We start from the raw sequence: 15,287 nt of genomic DNA on the forward strand, positions 1-15,287 counted from the left end.
GCAGCTCCATTTTGCTTGCATACAATGGCCCATTTTCTACCCCTTCTAGGAAAAATATGGGTTGCTTCCAGACAGGAATTTAATATTGTAAAAAAGGTTGTTCGGATATTGCAACAGGATTCTTTTTTAACACTGTATTTTCCCCAGAAAGTGTAGATACAGATTAAACGGGGGGAAATACAGGCTGGCATTTTGATGCCAATGATGTTGTGTGGATGCTGCAAAAACAACAACAACTGCAGGCGCAAGGAACAGTCACCCCACAATAAACACCTGCCTGGAAGGACCCTGGAAGGGTGGGTCCTGTGCTTCCCAGAACATTCCTTTGTCATAGAATCGGCAAGCACCTTCTTTGAATAAACATGGAGCCTCCTTGCCAAAGGAAGGCTGTAAGGAGTGCAGTACCTTTTCTGCTTCTGTCGCAGCACGAAGGTTCAGTAGCCAAGAGTCCAGGGCGTCGCTGACGGAGCCAAAAGACTTCTGAAGGTTCTTGGCATCTTTCTCCAAAGCCTTCAGTAATTGCTCAGGGACATCCCAGGGAGGGTTGGATACAATCCCTTTCACTGCCTCCAGCTCCTGATTCATTGGAGCCGACAAGTTCCTCAGCTCTGCGTCCAAGGCCTGAGGGGCAAAAGGGTACCTATAAGCAGACATCTAAGCAAGACAAATGGTCCTGCCAAGGCTGGAATGAACTTGAGCCTCACACTCCCCCTGTCTGCTGTGAAGGCTTCTCAACTCTTTTCAGGTCATGGTAATCCTGTCCAAGCAGCAGAACCCAAGAAGCTCTTGTACATGTGTCATCGTCCAAGCATGAAGCAAGATTTGGTCCAAATAGTTCCATCCAGTACAAGTAAAAAACAAACCAACAATTGTAATCTGGTTTAAGGGTGTAGACGAGGGTTCAATTCTCACAATGGCCCTGAACTCCTTCTACAGCTTTCGGCATGCGTGCACACACACAATACTCTCTCAACCTCATTCGCCTAGTGTGATCTACATCACAGGGGTAGATCAGACCAAAGGCTAAAAAGTACTTTGCTAAAACTACAGAGGATGTGAAAAGAATGAACAGCAACATTCTTTTGATTGAGTGTTAGCCTTTTGAGGTGCCACAAGACTCTTCAGAAGTCCCTGAGAAGCTTACAGGCACAGCAAGTTGACAGGGAACAAAGGTGCTCTCCTGTGAATTGCCATAGTGGCCAGCCCACTGGGGAAAGTGACCTTTAGGTGTGAAAACCAAAGTCACTCCTCTTACCTCAGCCTGGCGAAGCAGTTCCCGCAGTGCTGCTGAACTCAGATCTGCAACTTGAACCCGCTGGATGCGCATCTCAATGTCACGCACTCTGGACAGAAGCACAACCAATTTCTCATCATAGCTGAGGCAAAGCTGTTTGCTGTGTGGAGCCTATGGAGTCAGAGCCATTAAAACACAGGTTTTAGACAGAATAGAAGAGATACAGACAAAGCACAACAATCTATTTGCATGGTTCTAGCTTATTTCATCTTAAAACTCCGTTTCTTGTAGGGCCAGTTTTCATTTTTTAAATAAAATATTAATTTCTAAAAAGATTGTAAGGTTTCCCTGATAGTGGCCCGTCTTCTTGAGACTCTCTCCCAGGAGGGACTCACCAGTCTACCTGGCTATCAACCTTCCAACATCTGGTTAAGAAATCCTTACATTTGGCACCAAATGCTTTCTGGCAGGACCATTTCCACTCAAGACCCCCTGAGACAAGCAAGTGCCTCATGACACCAACAGGACACCTGACACCATGTGGTGTCAGCTGAATGCCTAGAGGTTGTAGTGTGGCCAGAAACAGCTGCTGAGGCCTGACTGGGTTGCCTGGTGGGCCTAACTTGGCCTGCAGACCTGAGGTTCCCCACCTCTGACTTTCAGGCTGTATTTCAGGGGCAGCCAACTGCCCTAATTTCTGAGCATTGGCCATACTTGTTTGGGTTGATGGAAGTTGGAGTCTAAAACATCTGGAGGGTACCCTATTCCCCCACCCGCTATATCACATTTATTGGGCATGTAACTTCCTCTTCCTTGCACTTCTAGGGGGCAAGTCAAGCTCTAAACTATGATGAGGAAAGAGCCACCTCTCCACCTGCCCCTCTTCCCTGAAGCTGGCCAACTGTAAAGGAAGACATAGGCAGGGCTGCACCAAAGGGAAGGGGGCCTGGTTTAGCTTGCTCCTTCACTGACTACCTGGCCTCCAGAGCAGTGGTGTAGTGGTAGAATTTGAAGTGCATCATGGCAGCCCCCAGTGCCATCCATGCCCAAGTCATCAAGATAAGTGTGACTGCAATCATGTCCACAGTTTCCTGGGGAGTCAGCTCTCCTTAAATGTAGAGATGCTCCCTCCTGACTGCATAGATTCAACAGGTAAAATATACTAAGCTTCAGCAAAATAATAATAATAATAATAATAATAATAATAATAATAATAATCTTCCAGGAGCTGAAATGCAGCTGTTAGCATTTCACCAGGGATGCAAATCACCTTGGCAAAAGTGAAAATGCCACAATTTCAACTGCTTGCGTGAAGTTAAAAGAGAGAAGCATTTAGCCTCTTGCTTATTTTTTCTCGTGTTCTTGACTTCCTCTATGTTTATCTGTCACAAACCTGAAAGCCTCATTAGTGCCTCATTTACTCACCAGAGTGAGGAGGCTCCATAAATTATCCTGGTGTTCTGATAGATGCTGTTGCTGCTCTGAGAGAGTCCCAGAGGTGCCCTCCCCTGTGTCCCCCAACCCACCCTACACCACTGCTCAAGAGATATACTTTCATTTCAGCTGTCCAGCTAGCTTTACAATATGAATAAATGTCTCTGAGATTAATAAGTCCACCTACCTTGGCAAGTTTGGGGGCATCTTGGCATCTCTCTTCCCCACTGCCTTCAACCACACAGGTGGGTTCATCAGCATCCTTGCTTTCTCTGGTCATTTTTGAGGTTTCAGTGTCTTGCACAGGTGCTTTTCGCCTAGAAATATCCCTCTTGCTTTCTGGATACTCTTGGTCTTGCAGCATCTGTGCCTCTGGCTCCATTTTCTTGTCTCCCATAGAACCAATGTGCCTCATCTCTTCTGCTTCTGCATCCACAGGCACTCCTTTGGCAACAGCACTTCCATAGTTTCTAGTTAGCTCCTGGACAGCATCCTCTTGTCTGAGCAAAGGCACAGAATGATAATGACTTATTTTGTCCTCTAGGGTCTCTCTGTTTTGCACAGGTTCTGTCTTGAGTGCAGAAGGCCCTGAGGATTCTGTGCCATCTGCCTTAGTAGGCACATTAGCTTTTGGGACCTTTGTGATAATTGGTTCTTTGGCCTTTTCTTGAGATACACTTTCTTCCAGTTTATCTACCTCTACCAAGGAATCTTGGTAAGTTCTAGTCTCTTGCTTTGTTAACTGTCTGGGTGAATCTGTCTTTGGGGTAACATTCACTTTCTGATCATCTGTGATGTTTGCTTTAATTCTGTCTTGCTTGTTCTCTTTTCCAAATGCCTGTGGATCTAGTCTCTCAACCTCCACTTGTTCTATTGTGGTCTGGCTGCTGGTCACCCTGTCAGATATATTCTCCTGGAATGATTCTAGAACCCCAGAGGCCAACTCCTCCTTGATCCTTCTCATCAAAGTTTCCTTGGAATCTGGGGTAGGAGGGGATGGCCTTTCTTGGGAAGAGTCACACACCCTAAATGGTTCTGTTGGGGCAGCAGGCTGCTTTTTATTCTTTTTTGTTTTCTTCTTCTTGGTGCTTTTTAAGTCAATACTTTCTGAAGTGAGAAGATCCGAGGGTCTTAATTGAGATCCAGGGCTTGGTAGTTCAGTCTTGATGTCCACACACAGCAGCTCATCAGAGGCCTGTTTCTTGGGCTCTACAACTGTAGGAAGTCCTTCAGAATTTATGAAATCATTTTCTTCCTCCATCTGACCTACAGAACTGAGTTTCCTGGGTGCTGACACCTCCAGAGGTTCCAAGTGTATGATACCCTGAGCTTTCTTCTGGAGGACAATGGCTGCAGCATCACTCTCTTCCTGAGTAAATCTCTTGTCTTGTTCCTGGTCCCCATTAATTGTCTGATTCATTATCACATTCATCCCAAACTTCTCCTCCTGAGACACAATTCCTTCCAATTTCTTTTCAATCACTTGATCATTTCCTCCTTGGTTTTCCAATTCGCCTTTCTGGAGTTCTTTCTCTCTCAACTTGCTTTTCCTCCTAATATTTTTTTTCTGGGCTTTAACTTTCAGGGCATCAGCTGGGTCTAACATATAGGCAAGCTCAGGTACCAGTCTGCCTTCTCCTAAAAGCTGACTAGCCAAACTATCCAGTGCAGAAGGAAAAGGAAAGGAGGCTGGCACTGATTCAACCACTTCTTTTGCCATCTCTTGAATCCCTTTTGAAGAGTTGTTAGTGGCATCACCAGTTAGGCTGCTCTCCATAGCTGAAGGCACTGGAGTCTCTTTCTCATCATGATTCTCAGCAGCATGTTCACAAAAGCCTAAAACTTCAGACATGGAGGTCCCATTTTGCAGCAACAGCTGAGGCTGCTGATCTTCATGTTCTTCCAGGTTCTCACATTCAGATCTATTGTTGCTTATTGAAACACTTTCTTTAACTGTGCTGGCTAATTCCTCACTGATTAAGCCCCTCTCAATGGCCTCTTTTAATGTCACTCGTTCTCCACTCTTAGTACCAATAATTCCTCCAGCCAAGAGCTGATTAACAGCAATGGCTTTAGCTGTATCTTTATCTAGCACTTCTCGCTCCAAAGCAGATGCCAGTGTCAACCTTTGGCAAGTTGAAGTCTCCATGATGCCACCTGTGTCTGCTTGAGCCTGCAACAACCTCAATGCAAGCATGGGGTCTACCTTGCCAAGCTTAACTGCTTGTGGATATGAGAGTACATTCCCAGTCACTTCATCTTTGAGGTCTCGAAATGGAACAACTTCCAAGTATCTCTGCCCTGACTCAATGTCAATTTTGCTTTTCCTGACCAGTTCTGGATAGGAGACCAACCTACAGCTCTCTGGATCAATTATTGCATGCTTCATTTCAGAGGATGCAATGGCCTTTTCCATAACTGCTTTGGGCAAGAGTCCTTCCTTCACAGCTTTAGCCAATATAATCTTCTGCCCAGAAACAGGGTCAAATATGCTTCCAGTTGAGGCTTGTATTTCTTGAACATTGTTTTGAAAATCTGAGCTGACTAATCCCAGGGATACAGCTTGAGGCAAGGGCATAGGTTCCTTTGTTTCTGGATGAATGTACTGGTGCAAGCATATACTTTCTGCCTTTCTGAGATCTTCATAGAAGCCTTGGTCAATCAATCCATGTTCCACAGCATCCTCCACAGAAAGTCTCAAGCCTGTCTTGTGGTGAATAATCCCTCCATCAGCTATCTGCTTGGTCAGGAGTTGGAATGCTTTCTCCTTGGTGATAAAGCCCTTTTCCACAACCTGGGTGATTGTCAAAGGTTCTTTAGTTTTAGGATCTAAGATGCCTCCTATTTCAGCCTGCAAAGTGATAAGCTTCTCTTTGGTTGCATCTTCAGCACCTTTCCCCTTAGATGCTTTCTCTAGTTTCTTAAGATCTTCTTGAATAGATTGCTGTAAGAGGTCATGGTTAGAAGCCAATGTGACTGACATTTTCTTGCCACGCTTGAAGTCAACAATCCCACCGGTAACAACTTGCCCTTCCAGGATTCGTGCAGCGGTTTCTTTGTCCAACAGACCAACCTCAGATGCATCCTTGATGGAGAGAATGGTTTTTCGAAGTGGATCTATAACACCACTTATGGCTTGATCAGATGCTAGCACCTTCTGCATAAGTTTCTCATCCATCAGTCCTTCACCAATTACTTCTTCGGTGGTTAGTGATTCACAAGTCTCAGCATCAAAGAAGCCACTGAATATTTTCATCTTGTCCATCAGTTTGATGGCTGTATGGCTGGGTACAACTCCACAAGCAATGGACTCATCTAGGAGCATCTTCTTCCCTGTCTGTTCATGAATTATGCCACCATCCTGAAGCTGCATCAGCAATATTTTAAGGGTGTTGTCTTCTCCCAAGTCTGTCAACAGTTTTGGTGATGCAGAACTATCAGTTTGATGGAAATGATCCATTTTTCCTTCCGTACTCAACTGTTCTTCCATAATATGGTCATCTGTAGATTTCCCTTCAGCTTGACTTTCAACTGATTCATTTCTCACTTTTCTAATACTTAGCCAGTTCATAGAGTCAGCACCTGCTGCATCTTCTGCTGCAAGAGTGACATTTTCAATAGCATTTTCCTTCAAATTTTGAGATTCCTCTAGTTTCTCCAAATCAACAGTGGATATAACGGTTTCTTTTTCAACAGGATATATTTCAACACCAGTCTCCCACTCTTTGAAAACCATCTCTTCTGCCTGCATTTTTGAAAACGTAACATTTTCCCACGAGATCTCCACATTTGTGGATTCCATTTCAAAGCTGGAGTCCTTGATGGATTTGGACTCTGGCAGTTCAATTTCATCCCTGCTCTGGTTTGTCATCAGGTTTTGCTCTCTTCTGGACTCATCCATTTCACTTTTAAGGTCTCCCACAGGATCCACTTCCATCTCTGGCATCTTTACATTCACACATTCTATTTCTTTCACTGGAAGTTTTCCAATTTCTATTTCAAGTGTTTTGTTAGATGGACAAATTTCTGAGGGCATATATCCTTCAAGCTCTTCTTTGGACACAGATAAATTAAATTCAAATTCCTTCAAAGCGAATTCATTATGGGCTTTAGTAACCACAGTTATTGTCTTCCCGTCCTCAAAATCATCCCATTGTTGGGGTTGGCTTTCACTAGTTTTTAAGGGATGGGCATTTGATCTATTATCTTGAGCTGCAACAAGCATTTCAGCAAGGTTATTTAACTCCCCATCTACAAGCAGCAATTTTTGGCCATTGCTGATGTTGACATAGCTGTGAGTCATCAAATGAAACAATGTCCTTTCTTCACAGCTTCTTAGTGGACATTTGCTTTGGTTCTTAAGGTCCCCTGGGCTATCTGAGGGGGGGATACTCCTTTCCTGCCTGCTTGGAGAATCTGCAAGGGGCATGTTTGGCATGACATCAGGAAGGTGGATTGATTTCAGTTTCTCGATGGCATCTTTGTCCAGAATCCCACGTTCAGCAGCCTTCTCCCAGGTCAGGATCTCTCTGGTTTGGGGTATGAAAAGTGCCTCAATGTGTTGGCGTTTGCTTAGAATCTTATGGGCTAGCTCAGAAGACAAGATGCCCTGCTCCAGGGCATCTGTAACAGGGAGAATCTCACCTGACTTGGGCTGCAGAAGACCCATAAATGACCAAAGGGATTCTAGAATCACTACAGCAATTCTTGATGCTACTAAGTCTTTCCTCACTGCTTCATCCAGCGAAAGCCTATCTCCTGTAACCGTATCTATAATGCCACCTGTCTGCAGCTGTCGGACCAGAAGGGCACAAGCCAGATCTTGGTCAATCAGATTATGTCTTATGGCTTCATCCACAGTCAGCCGGTGGCCACTTTTGGGGTCCACAATGCCACCAGCAAAGAGCTGTGCTTCCAGCAACCTCACAGTCACCTGCTTCTCTATTAGCCCTTCCTGAACTGCATGGAAGATGCTCACTTTTCGGCCTGAAGTTAAGCTCACCATCCCACCTGCCAGCTGTTTCACTGGGAGCAGCCTCAATCCTGTCTCCTGGTGAAGGATGCACTGCTCCATCAGGTTGCTCAAGCTAATTTTCTTGGCTGAATTGGGGTCAATCAAGTCCTTGCAAGACCTCAGACGGGAAACCAACTTCCCATGAAGGCGGGTAGTAATGCTTCCTCTTTGAAGAGCCTCTTCTAAGCTGATCCTGCCTTGGCTGGAAGAGTCTATAAACCCACCAGTGAGAATCTGCACTTCTGCGATTTTCAGCCCAACGCTTTCACTGATGGTTCCATCTTCCATTGCAGCCACAAGTGGAAGAAACTGCTTCCCTTTGGCATCTGTGTTGTCTACCAGCTGGATGGCACTCTGCAGTTCCTCCAGTAGCTTGTAGATCCTGTCGTTTATGATGCCTCGTGCCAGGCCTTCTGCCAAAAGGAGCTTTTCACTGGTATTGGGAACCACAAGGCCAGTTGTGATCACCTGGGCTTCCAGCAGTATAAGGCCTGTTTCTTGGTCTAGGAGACCTTTTTGCATGGCCCCCCAAACAGAAAAGACTTCCATCGTGCCAAGGTCCAGCACTCCTGCCACAGTCTCAATTCCCTAAAGAGAGGGAGGGGGGAGGGGAAAAAGAGGGGAAAAAGTTCAAGAACAGAGAAGCCACTATGAAGGTGTTTGTTAACTATAAAGCACCCCCAAGTCCAATGATGTCTCAGTCTTTTAAGGTACTAGAGAGCAGATTCCCCAATGGATAAGGATTTTTCTTGTAAGATTTTGGTTTCGGAAGTTGTTTGGAGCTCAATCTAGCTAGCCATAAGTGGCTACTCTGAGACATTTCGGACACCTATCAAGAGGAGCAAAGCAGCCAAAGCAGTGAGATGGACCGAGTGGCCAGGATGTTCCACATAAAGATACAAAGACAGATGGGGAAAGAGAGAGAGTGCCATGCACTCACCACCCTTTGTCATTTATATATGCAGAAAGAGAGACAGGTTGCACAGAAGAGCCACAAGACAGGGTCACCAACAGGAAGCAAAGGGAAAGGGAGGAGGGGGAGTGGCACAAGCTTAGCCCCCTCCTCAATCTTCCCATAAGCTTAGTACCCACACACAGGCATGAAAAGCGGCAGACCATGGAAGAAGAGGCAGCCATGCCATTGAGCTCTTTCCCCTGACCACTTAAATGGCAGCCTCTCACATTTCAGCACAACGTTCACCCTCACCATGGTGTTTCAGAAGGCTTCACAGCCCTGTCTCGTGACATGTCAAAATCCAGCCTAGAATAAGCAATTACTATGGGCAAGGGGTGTGTGTGTGTGAAAACACTGGAACCAACTTGAACAGGTATCAAGGTGCAACAAGGACCTCAGACACTGCTCACACCTACATCTAGCAGTGATTTCCCAACAACATCCCTGAGATTCCTTAGTCTTCTGTGCGGAGGCAGATCATGCAAGACAAACTGCCTGAAGGACCCAGCTTGTCTGCCATTAGTCATCTCTCCATCACAATTGCAGTTACAGGAAGGCCAAGCCAGGAGGCGCTTTCGGCTCATCCAGTGCAACTACTGTATTCTGCAGATGAGATGCTTTAGCTGGTAAACTAATGGTGAAAGGAGGCCAACACATCTCAATGTGTTTCTTCCAAACATAAGCTGGTTTGCATACGATTCTAAGCCATGATTTGATTCAGCCACAGTTTACTTAACAACCCACCAGTCAACTACAAGTTAACAGATGGTCAAACAAGGCACAATTTATTCCTCAAAAGTTTGGTTTGCTTTCCAACTCCTCTTGCCTTGTTGAACATCTGACTGAAACAAACCATGGCAAAGGAAGGATGCTGAGTTTGCCTGTAACACCAGGCCATAGTTATAACAAACCAAGGTTTGTAAGTGAACAATAAACCATGGATTGTAATCATGGATTGTTAGAAGAAAACAAATTAAGCTACTTGGCAGAGTTGGCACAAAATGCCAAGTTTAGCACTGTGTGCAAACTAGGTCACAGGCTCATCACAGGAAGTTTTCAAAAGCTGAGCCTAACCCCACCCCCACCCCCACAGCTGATGGAGGGAAGCAGCATAACGATACTCCTTTGAGGAGATACAAAAGGGGGGATGTCAGTTCTAAGGATGACAGAATATATGTAGTGGAGACCACAGATATTTATAGAAATGACTTGAAGTGACTTACCCAAGGACACTGCAGTTGAGCTTATGGCTGTGCTGCAGTTTGAACTAAGAGCCTCCCAATATGCCCAGAACTCTATCCCCTAGAGCACACAATGGGAATTTCATGGACTCTTAATCTGCACTTTTGCGCTAAATTGGAAATCTGGTGAAGGTAGTTTAGCTGGGAAAAGGGAGGGGGTGTAGCACTACGTAGACTTGTGGAATCGCCACACCTTGGCCATCTCCAGCCTGCACTGCACATAAACCCATATTTGGGGGAGTGGTACAGATGCCATATTGGCTGGGGACTGGACTTCACTATGTCCATGGAGGCCTGCTTGCCATCCAGACCATGGGTGCAGCTTGCAGGCAAACAAGCCTGATAAGGCATTCAAGACTTCCTAAGAAGAGGCTGTGCTCTTTCTGGCTCCAAATTGGCAGAGCTAAGAGGTGGCCCTGACAAAGCTCCATTCCAGGGACCCACTGGAAAGGCCTACAAAGCCTTCTTGCACCACAATCAAGACTCCAGACATGCACATCCAGATATTAAAATCAGCAAGAGAAGAAAAGAGAGAGAAAAGAGGGGAAGGACAGGAGTCATAAAAGGCTTTTTACTTACCAGAGTTGTGGGGTTTGCCGTGAGCAGTGAAAGAAGACAGAGCCTTTATGGAGCAGCTCAGCCGTATGGCACACACAGTGTAAAAGCTGGGGGGGTGTTAGCATCCGGCATGCGACTGTTTGTTTTGCACAAAAAAGTAGAAAGAACAATATCCCCCCAAAAAACACACACACCACTTTTTCTCATTTCCTGAGTGAGGCTTTTGGTGTGACCTCCAGATTGTTAGTTTTAAAAAACGACAACACAAAATTGGAAGCAAGGATGGCAGTTAATCTGAACAGTAATTCCACATGAACACAAACCAAACAGGGACACATCATGCTCAATGCAGAGAGTTCTATCATTTTGGTTTTGGCGTGCAGTTTCCCATTGCTTTGAACCAGACATTTTCAACCAAGATCTAGAGATTCTTCCATGAGCAAAAATGGTTTTCAAATGGCTCCCCAAAGGATTCCTACAATTGTGATGCACTCAAACCAAAGTAAAAGGTAAATCCACACATAAGTGGAGACGTCTAAAAGCAGCTTTCACCTTCCTGGTACCCTCCAGATGTTTTGGGCCACCGCCCGATTCGCCCCAGCCAACACAATCACACGGGACTGAGGCTGACGGAAATTCCAGTCCAAAGCATCTGGAGGGAGCCACATTGGTGACAGCAGGTCTACAGCTTCCTTGGGAAAATCCATTCCTCTCTGGTCACTCTGCTCCACTCTGGCCTTTCTTCTTTAGAAGACCCCTGCTAGTTCACATGCATCTCCTGCAGTGGGCAGCCAGAATCAAAGTGTGCTGGCTCCCAGTGAGTTACAAGAGGGAACAACGTGAGCAGATCAGTATGGCCTTTTCCATGGAACCTCCTACCCCTGTACAGCTGGTGCTGCAGGAAGGCAGATGATATGGTGGTCTTCAGATCAGGAGGCAACTGATATATATCTAAAACAACATTTTAATGCTTCAGTGACAGAAGTGGTTATATTTACTGAAATGCTGCCATCCCATACAACCTTTAGCCCAAATACTAAAAAGGGCAACAGTGCTTTCTTCCTGGCTTAACAGGTTCGTTAGTGCTTCAAGACACAGGGAGGTAGCAAGCGTCAAAACATAACTCCACACAGATATACATATTGCATTGGACACATGAATACCACACTTACGTACATTTAATATACGGAGTATACCCAGGCAGGACTCCAGAAGAACAAACCAAGAAACACAGATGGGACAGATGTTCAAAGACATTTTTGCCAGAAGGGAGGGTGGCATAAAGTGGAGCTCAGAAGTGTGTGGAAGAAATGTATGAAATATTTTCTGGCAGTTAAGTATCCTATTATTGGAATAACACAGCCCTGTCATCCCACGAGGGTGGGGAGGTGAGGAGGGGGAGAAAGAGATTTGTTTTCCTCTTGTTTGCTTCAGATTAGAAGCATGCATTATACTTAGGTCAGGTTCTTGGTTCCCTTTGCTGGCTTTTCTGTTCTACTCCATGACCTCACTTGCCTCCCTTAGCTTCTCCCTCCCCCCTCCACACCCCCAACCATAACTGTTAGTAGCAGAGCTGGCCCAGCCATTAAAGAGCTACTGGGTCTTGGAACAGCCTCTGATCCTTTCTCTCTTTCTATCTCTCTTTTCTTTGCTACCTGCCTACTTACCTGCCCCTGACACCTGAACTCTTCACCTAAACTGGGTCTGCAAAACTCTAGGCTACTGTAATTTATGCCTTTAAATTCATGCTGAAAATTTCTTTTGTGGCAGTGCTGCAAGCTTATAATGGAATTCATCATCATCATCACCATAGGTGAAAGGCATCCTTGGAAATCTCCAGTCCCAGATTACATGGGGAATGCACTCATTTTCAGAGTACAGCTGAAGAAACAAGATGGGGTGGCCAAAGTCTTATATTTTTTCCTAAGAGAATGCATCAACTAGCAGCTTTCCTCTTCACTTTAGCATGGTTGCAAAGGAACCTGAGTATTCCAAAGGCACAGGAGCCCTCCATGGGCAAGGAGTCTGGCAACCCTAGTCTGTCATCCACCCAAATCAACAAGTTTATGAAACTTTCTCTTGTCTCATCCTTCAGAAACCAACTCAGCAAAGGAGGAACCTCTTCAGAATGCAGAAGATGGGAGAGAATGGGATGGAGCTGACTAATAAGGATTTTCAAAAGCCATCAGGGCTGTGGATGAAGGGACAAGTGCTGCCAAGAACAGATTCTCTCTCCCACCCCTGGGGAGGGAAAGAAAGAAAGAATATCACAAACTGGGGAGGATCCTGGGATGGAGAGAGGAGGGATACCTTATGGGCGGTCTCCTGGGCCATGTGACTTTGGAGCTGCTGGAGCTGTTCAGTGGAGTCAGAGCACAGCTGGTCATAAGTCTTCTTGAGGACATCCAGCTGGGTCACAATGTGTTCCTTCTCCTGGGCAGAAAGCCTGCAGGTTGGCACATAAGAGACATCTCTTGATATAAGCACGGCAATTGTAAAACCCTAAAAGGATGCCTGCTGAGATTATGGGTTGCAATATAGCTTCAGGCCTGCAATATATTGAGTGGAGGAAGTGGCCAATTTAGCCCTACACTGCTTACTCCAACTGGCAGGCTCCAGGAATCCTGATGCAGAGGTCAACCCTGGCACCTTATACATTCAAAGCATGTGCTGCATCATTGAGGGGCAAACTAACACCTCTGTGGTCAAGTAAAAAACACTCCATCAGCAACGACAGCCTGGAAATTTCCTCCCTAGCTCCTGTGTTTCTACAGGACATCCATTTCAAATTCCCATCTTTGTTTTCTCAGGGTGACAGCATAAAACACCCCGAGAAGTTAAGTGAATTTAAAAATAGGGAAAATGCAAGCTTAAACTCCATCCCCACCCCTTGCAACAACTAAATCTGCAATAAACCAAACAAATTTAATTCTTTCTGACTGACGTTCTCCCAACTCACTTGTGTCCATGCTTTGCAAGGAAGATCTGAGCAGTTTTGATAGCTTCTGAGACTTGCTCCTGCTTTGTAACCAATTCCTCATTTAGAACCTGATGAGAAGAAGGAGAGTACTATGTTCAGAAGGGCAAGAAGGGTGACACATCTCTAAGATCTAGTGACACATGTCCAAGCACTGGAAGAAGCTCAAGGGCCAGTGACTCAATGCAGCCTTCCCAGCAATGTTGGTGGGAACTGATAAGAGTTATAGTCCAAAACATCTGGAGGGCACCAGATCAACACAGACTGGACTAGTAAATCCAAATAGATCACTAGTTCCCAGCATCAGAATTAATCAGCTATTGTCTTAAATCAGAAGTTCAAAATAGGTCAGTTAATTTGGGGATTTAAGAAACCAGCCAATTCATAACGTGAATGAACCTCCATTTGGAGTAATATTTGAAGCAGAGAATTAGAAGGGGGAAAAACACAAAAATCAGTGACTATTTCCAGAAGGAGACAGGTTTATTCAGGCAAAAACTCACACAACAGTTTGTTCATTAAGGCCAGAAGAACAAAAATGAAAAAATAAATCCAACTTCAAGCAAAGCAGAAAATGAACTGAGCCCCTGAGGAAGTGGAGGGGCTCACATCTGGTGGAAAGGAAGACGTTTTCTGCCCTCTTCAAGTGACAAGGAGTTAGCAACCCACCTGGTGATGTCCTACTGCCCACTAGAGAGATAAACCCCAGCAGGATTGACCTAGGCTTAGTCTGGTATTGCTGACACACACTGGAAAAGGATCAAAGGAAGTGAGAGGCACCCCCTGCCCTTACGCACCTGCTGCTCCAAGATGGACTTCTCAATATCTCCGAGCTCTTTGCCCTTCGGTGGGACACTTTTGAACTGCGCACTCTGTTTGAAACCCATGACCCAGCCCAGGAGTTCCTTCACTTTGTCCACATGCTCTTGCTTCTCCTCCTCCACAACTTTCTGTAAGAAGAAAAAAGAGAGACAGATGGAATATGGCCACATAAATGTTTGCAACAAAATCAAATACTTATAGGCATAACATGCTAAAAGATGTGCTGGCTCTATGTCAGCAAGCCTTTGCTAGATATTAGCTAAGCTGTTATGCCACGGAATGCTCACAAACATTCTCACTTGCTTGGGACAGATGTATCAAGAACAAAACACTGACACAGTGTAGATTCTGTGGGTGAAGTGAAAGTTAACCTGGTTGGAGGTTACATACAATGTAAGAATATGGTGTTGGTGGGGAGGCAGATGGATATGTGTGAACACAGGAGTTTGGGGGAGGGGGATTAAGTGGGAAAATTTCTGGACAGGGGACTGAAAAGCAAGGACCTAATGTATACATAGTATACATAGACAGAAGTGGCGGGTCCTTGAGGAAAAAACTAAATGGCAACTATATTGGGTTAAGGAAGGGCAAGGGAGAGAGATGGTTAGAAAAGAACAACTCCTCACATAAGGCTTAGGGAAAGGAATGACTGCAAGTATTAGCAAGAAGCTGATGGTTTTGTGACTCTATGCCAACCAAAGGGCACATCTAACTGTTGCAGCCCTGATGCCTTCAAAGGAAAGGAGCTAAAACTCCCAAGATCACATGCGGCAAAACCCACTGCCTAACCCCAGTGGGCCACAATGAATTCACGATGCAGACACCACAGAGCAGCCACTATAAAATATATCCTTACTTCTTCCTCTTCCAGGCGCCGGAGAGCATCACTGATGTACTTCACGTGCTGTGTGGTCAATGTGACCAGAGCTGTGTAGCGTGTGCGCAGGTCCATGAACTGGAAGGGTGGGGTGGAGAGAGAACACAAGAGAAAAACAACACCACAAAGAACGTGGTTGTTAAAGCCAATGAATGACAGAGCATCCAACTTCCCC

The 15,287-nt window shown here is 45.4% G+C and overlaps 1 protein-coding gene across 22 annotated transcripts in view; it reads right to left on the bottom strand.

The window, feature by feature from the left end:
• The window catches only part of MACF1 (microtubule actin crosslinking factor 1), a 291,360-nt gene that overhangs the window by 111,442 nt on the left and 164,631 nt on the right, over positions 1-15,287 (bottom strand). For 19 of the 22 annotated variants that reach the window (XM_053399045.1, XM_053399042.1, XM_053399047.1 and 16 more), the window contains 7 exons: positions 15,092-15,190; positions 14,211-14,363; positions 13,396-13,484; positions 12,747-12,882; positions 2,856-8,270; positions 1,256-1,405; positions 406-621 (listed from right to left, as the gene is read on the bottom strand). In XM_053399045.1, coding sequence (XP_053255020.1) covers positions 406-621; positions 1,256-1,405; positions 2,856-8,270; positions 12,747-12,882; positions 13,396-13,484; positions 14,211-14,363; positions 15,092-15,190 — 6,258 coding nt within the window. The remainder of the gene's footprint in view (positions 1-405; positions 622-1,255; positions 1,406-2,855; positions 8,271-12,746; positions 12,883-13,395; positions 13,485-14,210; positions 14,364-15,091; positions 15,191-15,287) is intronic. The other 3 variants (XM_053399053.1, XM_053399052.1, XM_053399051.1) reach the window with 1 other exon arrangement.

This window comes from Podarcis raffonei, chromosome 8 (assembly GCF_027172205.1).
Source record: "Podarcis raffonei isolate rPodRaf1 chromosome 8, rPodRaf1.pri, whole genome shotgun sequence".
Lineage (NCBI taxonomy): Eukaryota > Metazoa > Chordata > Lepidosauria > Squamata > Lacertidae > Podarcis > Podarcis raffonei.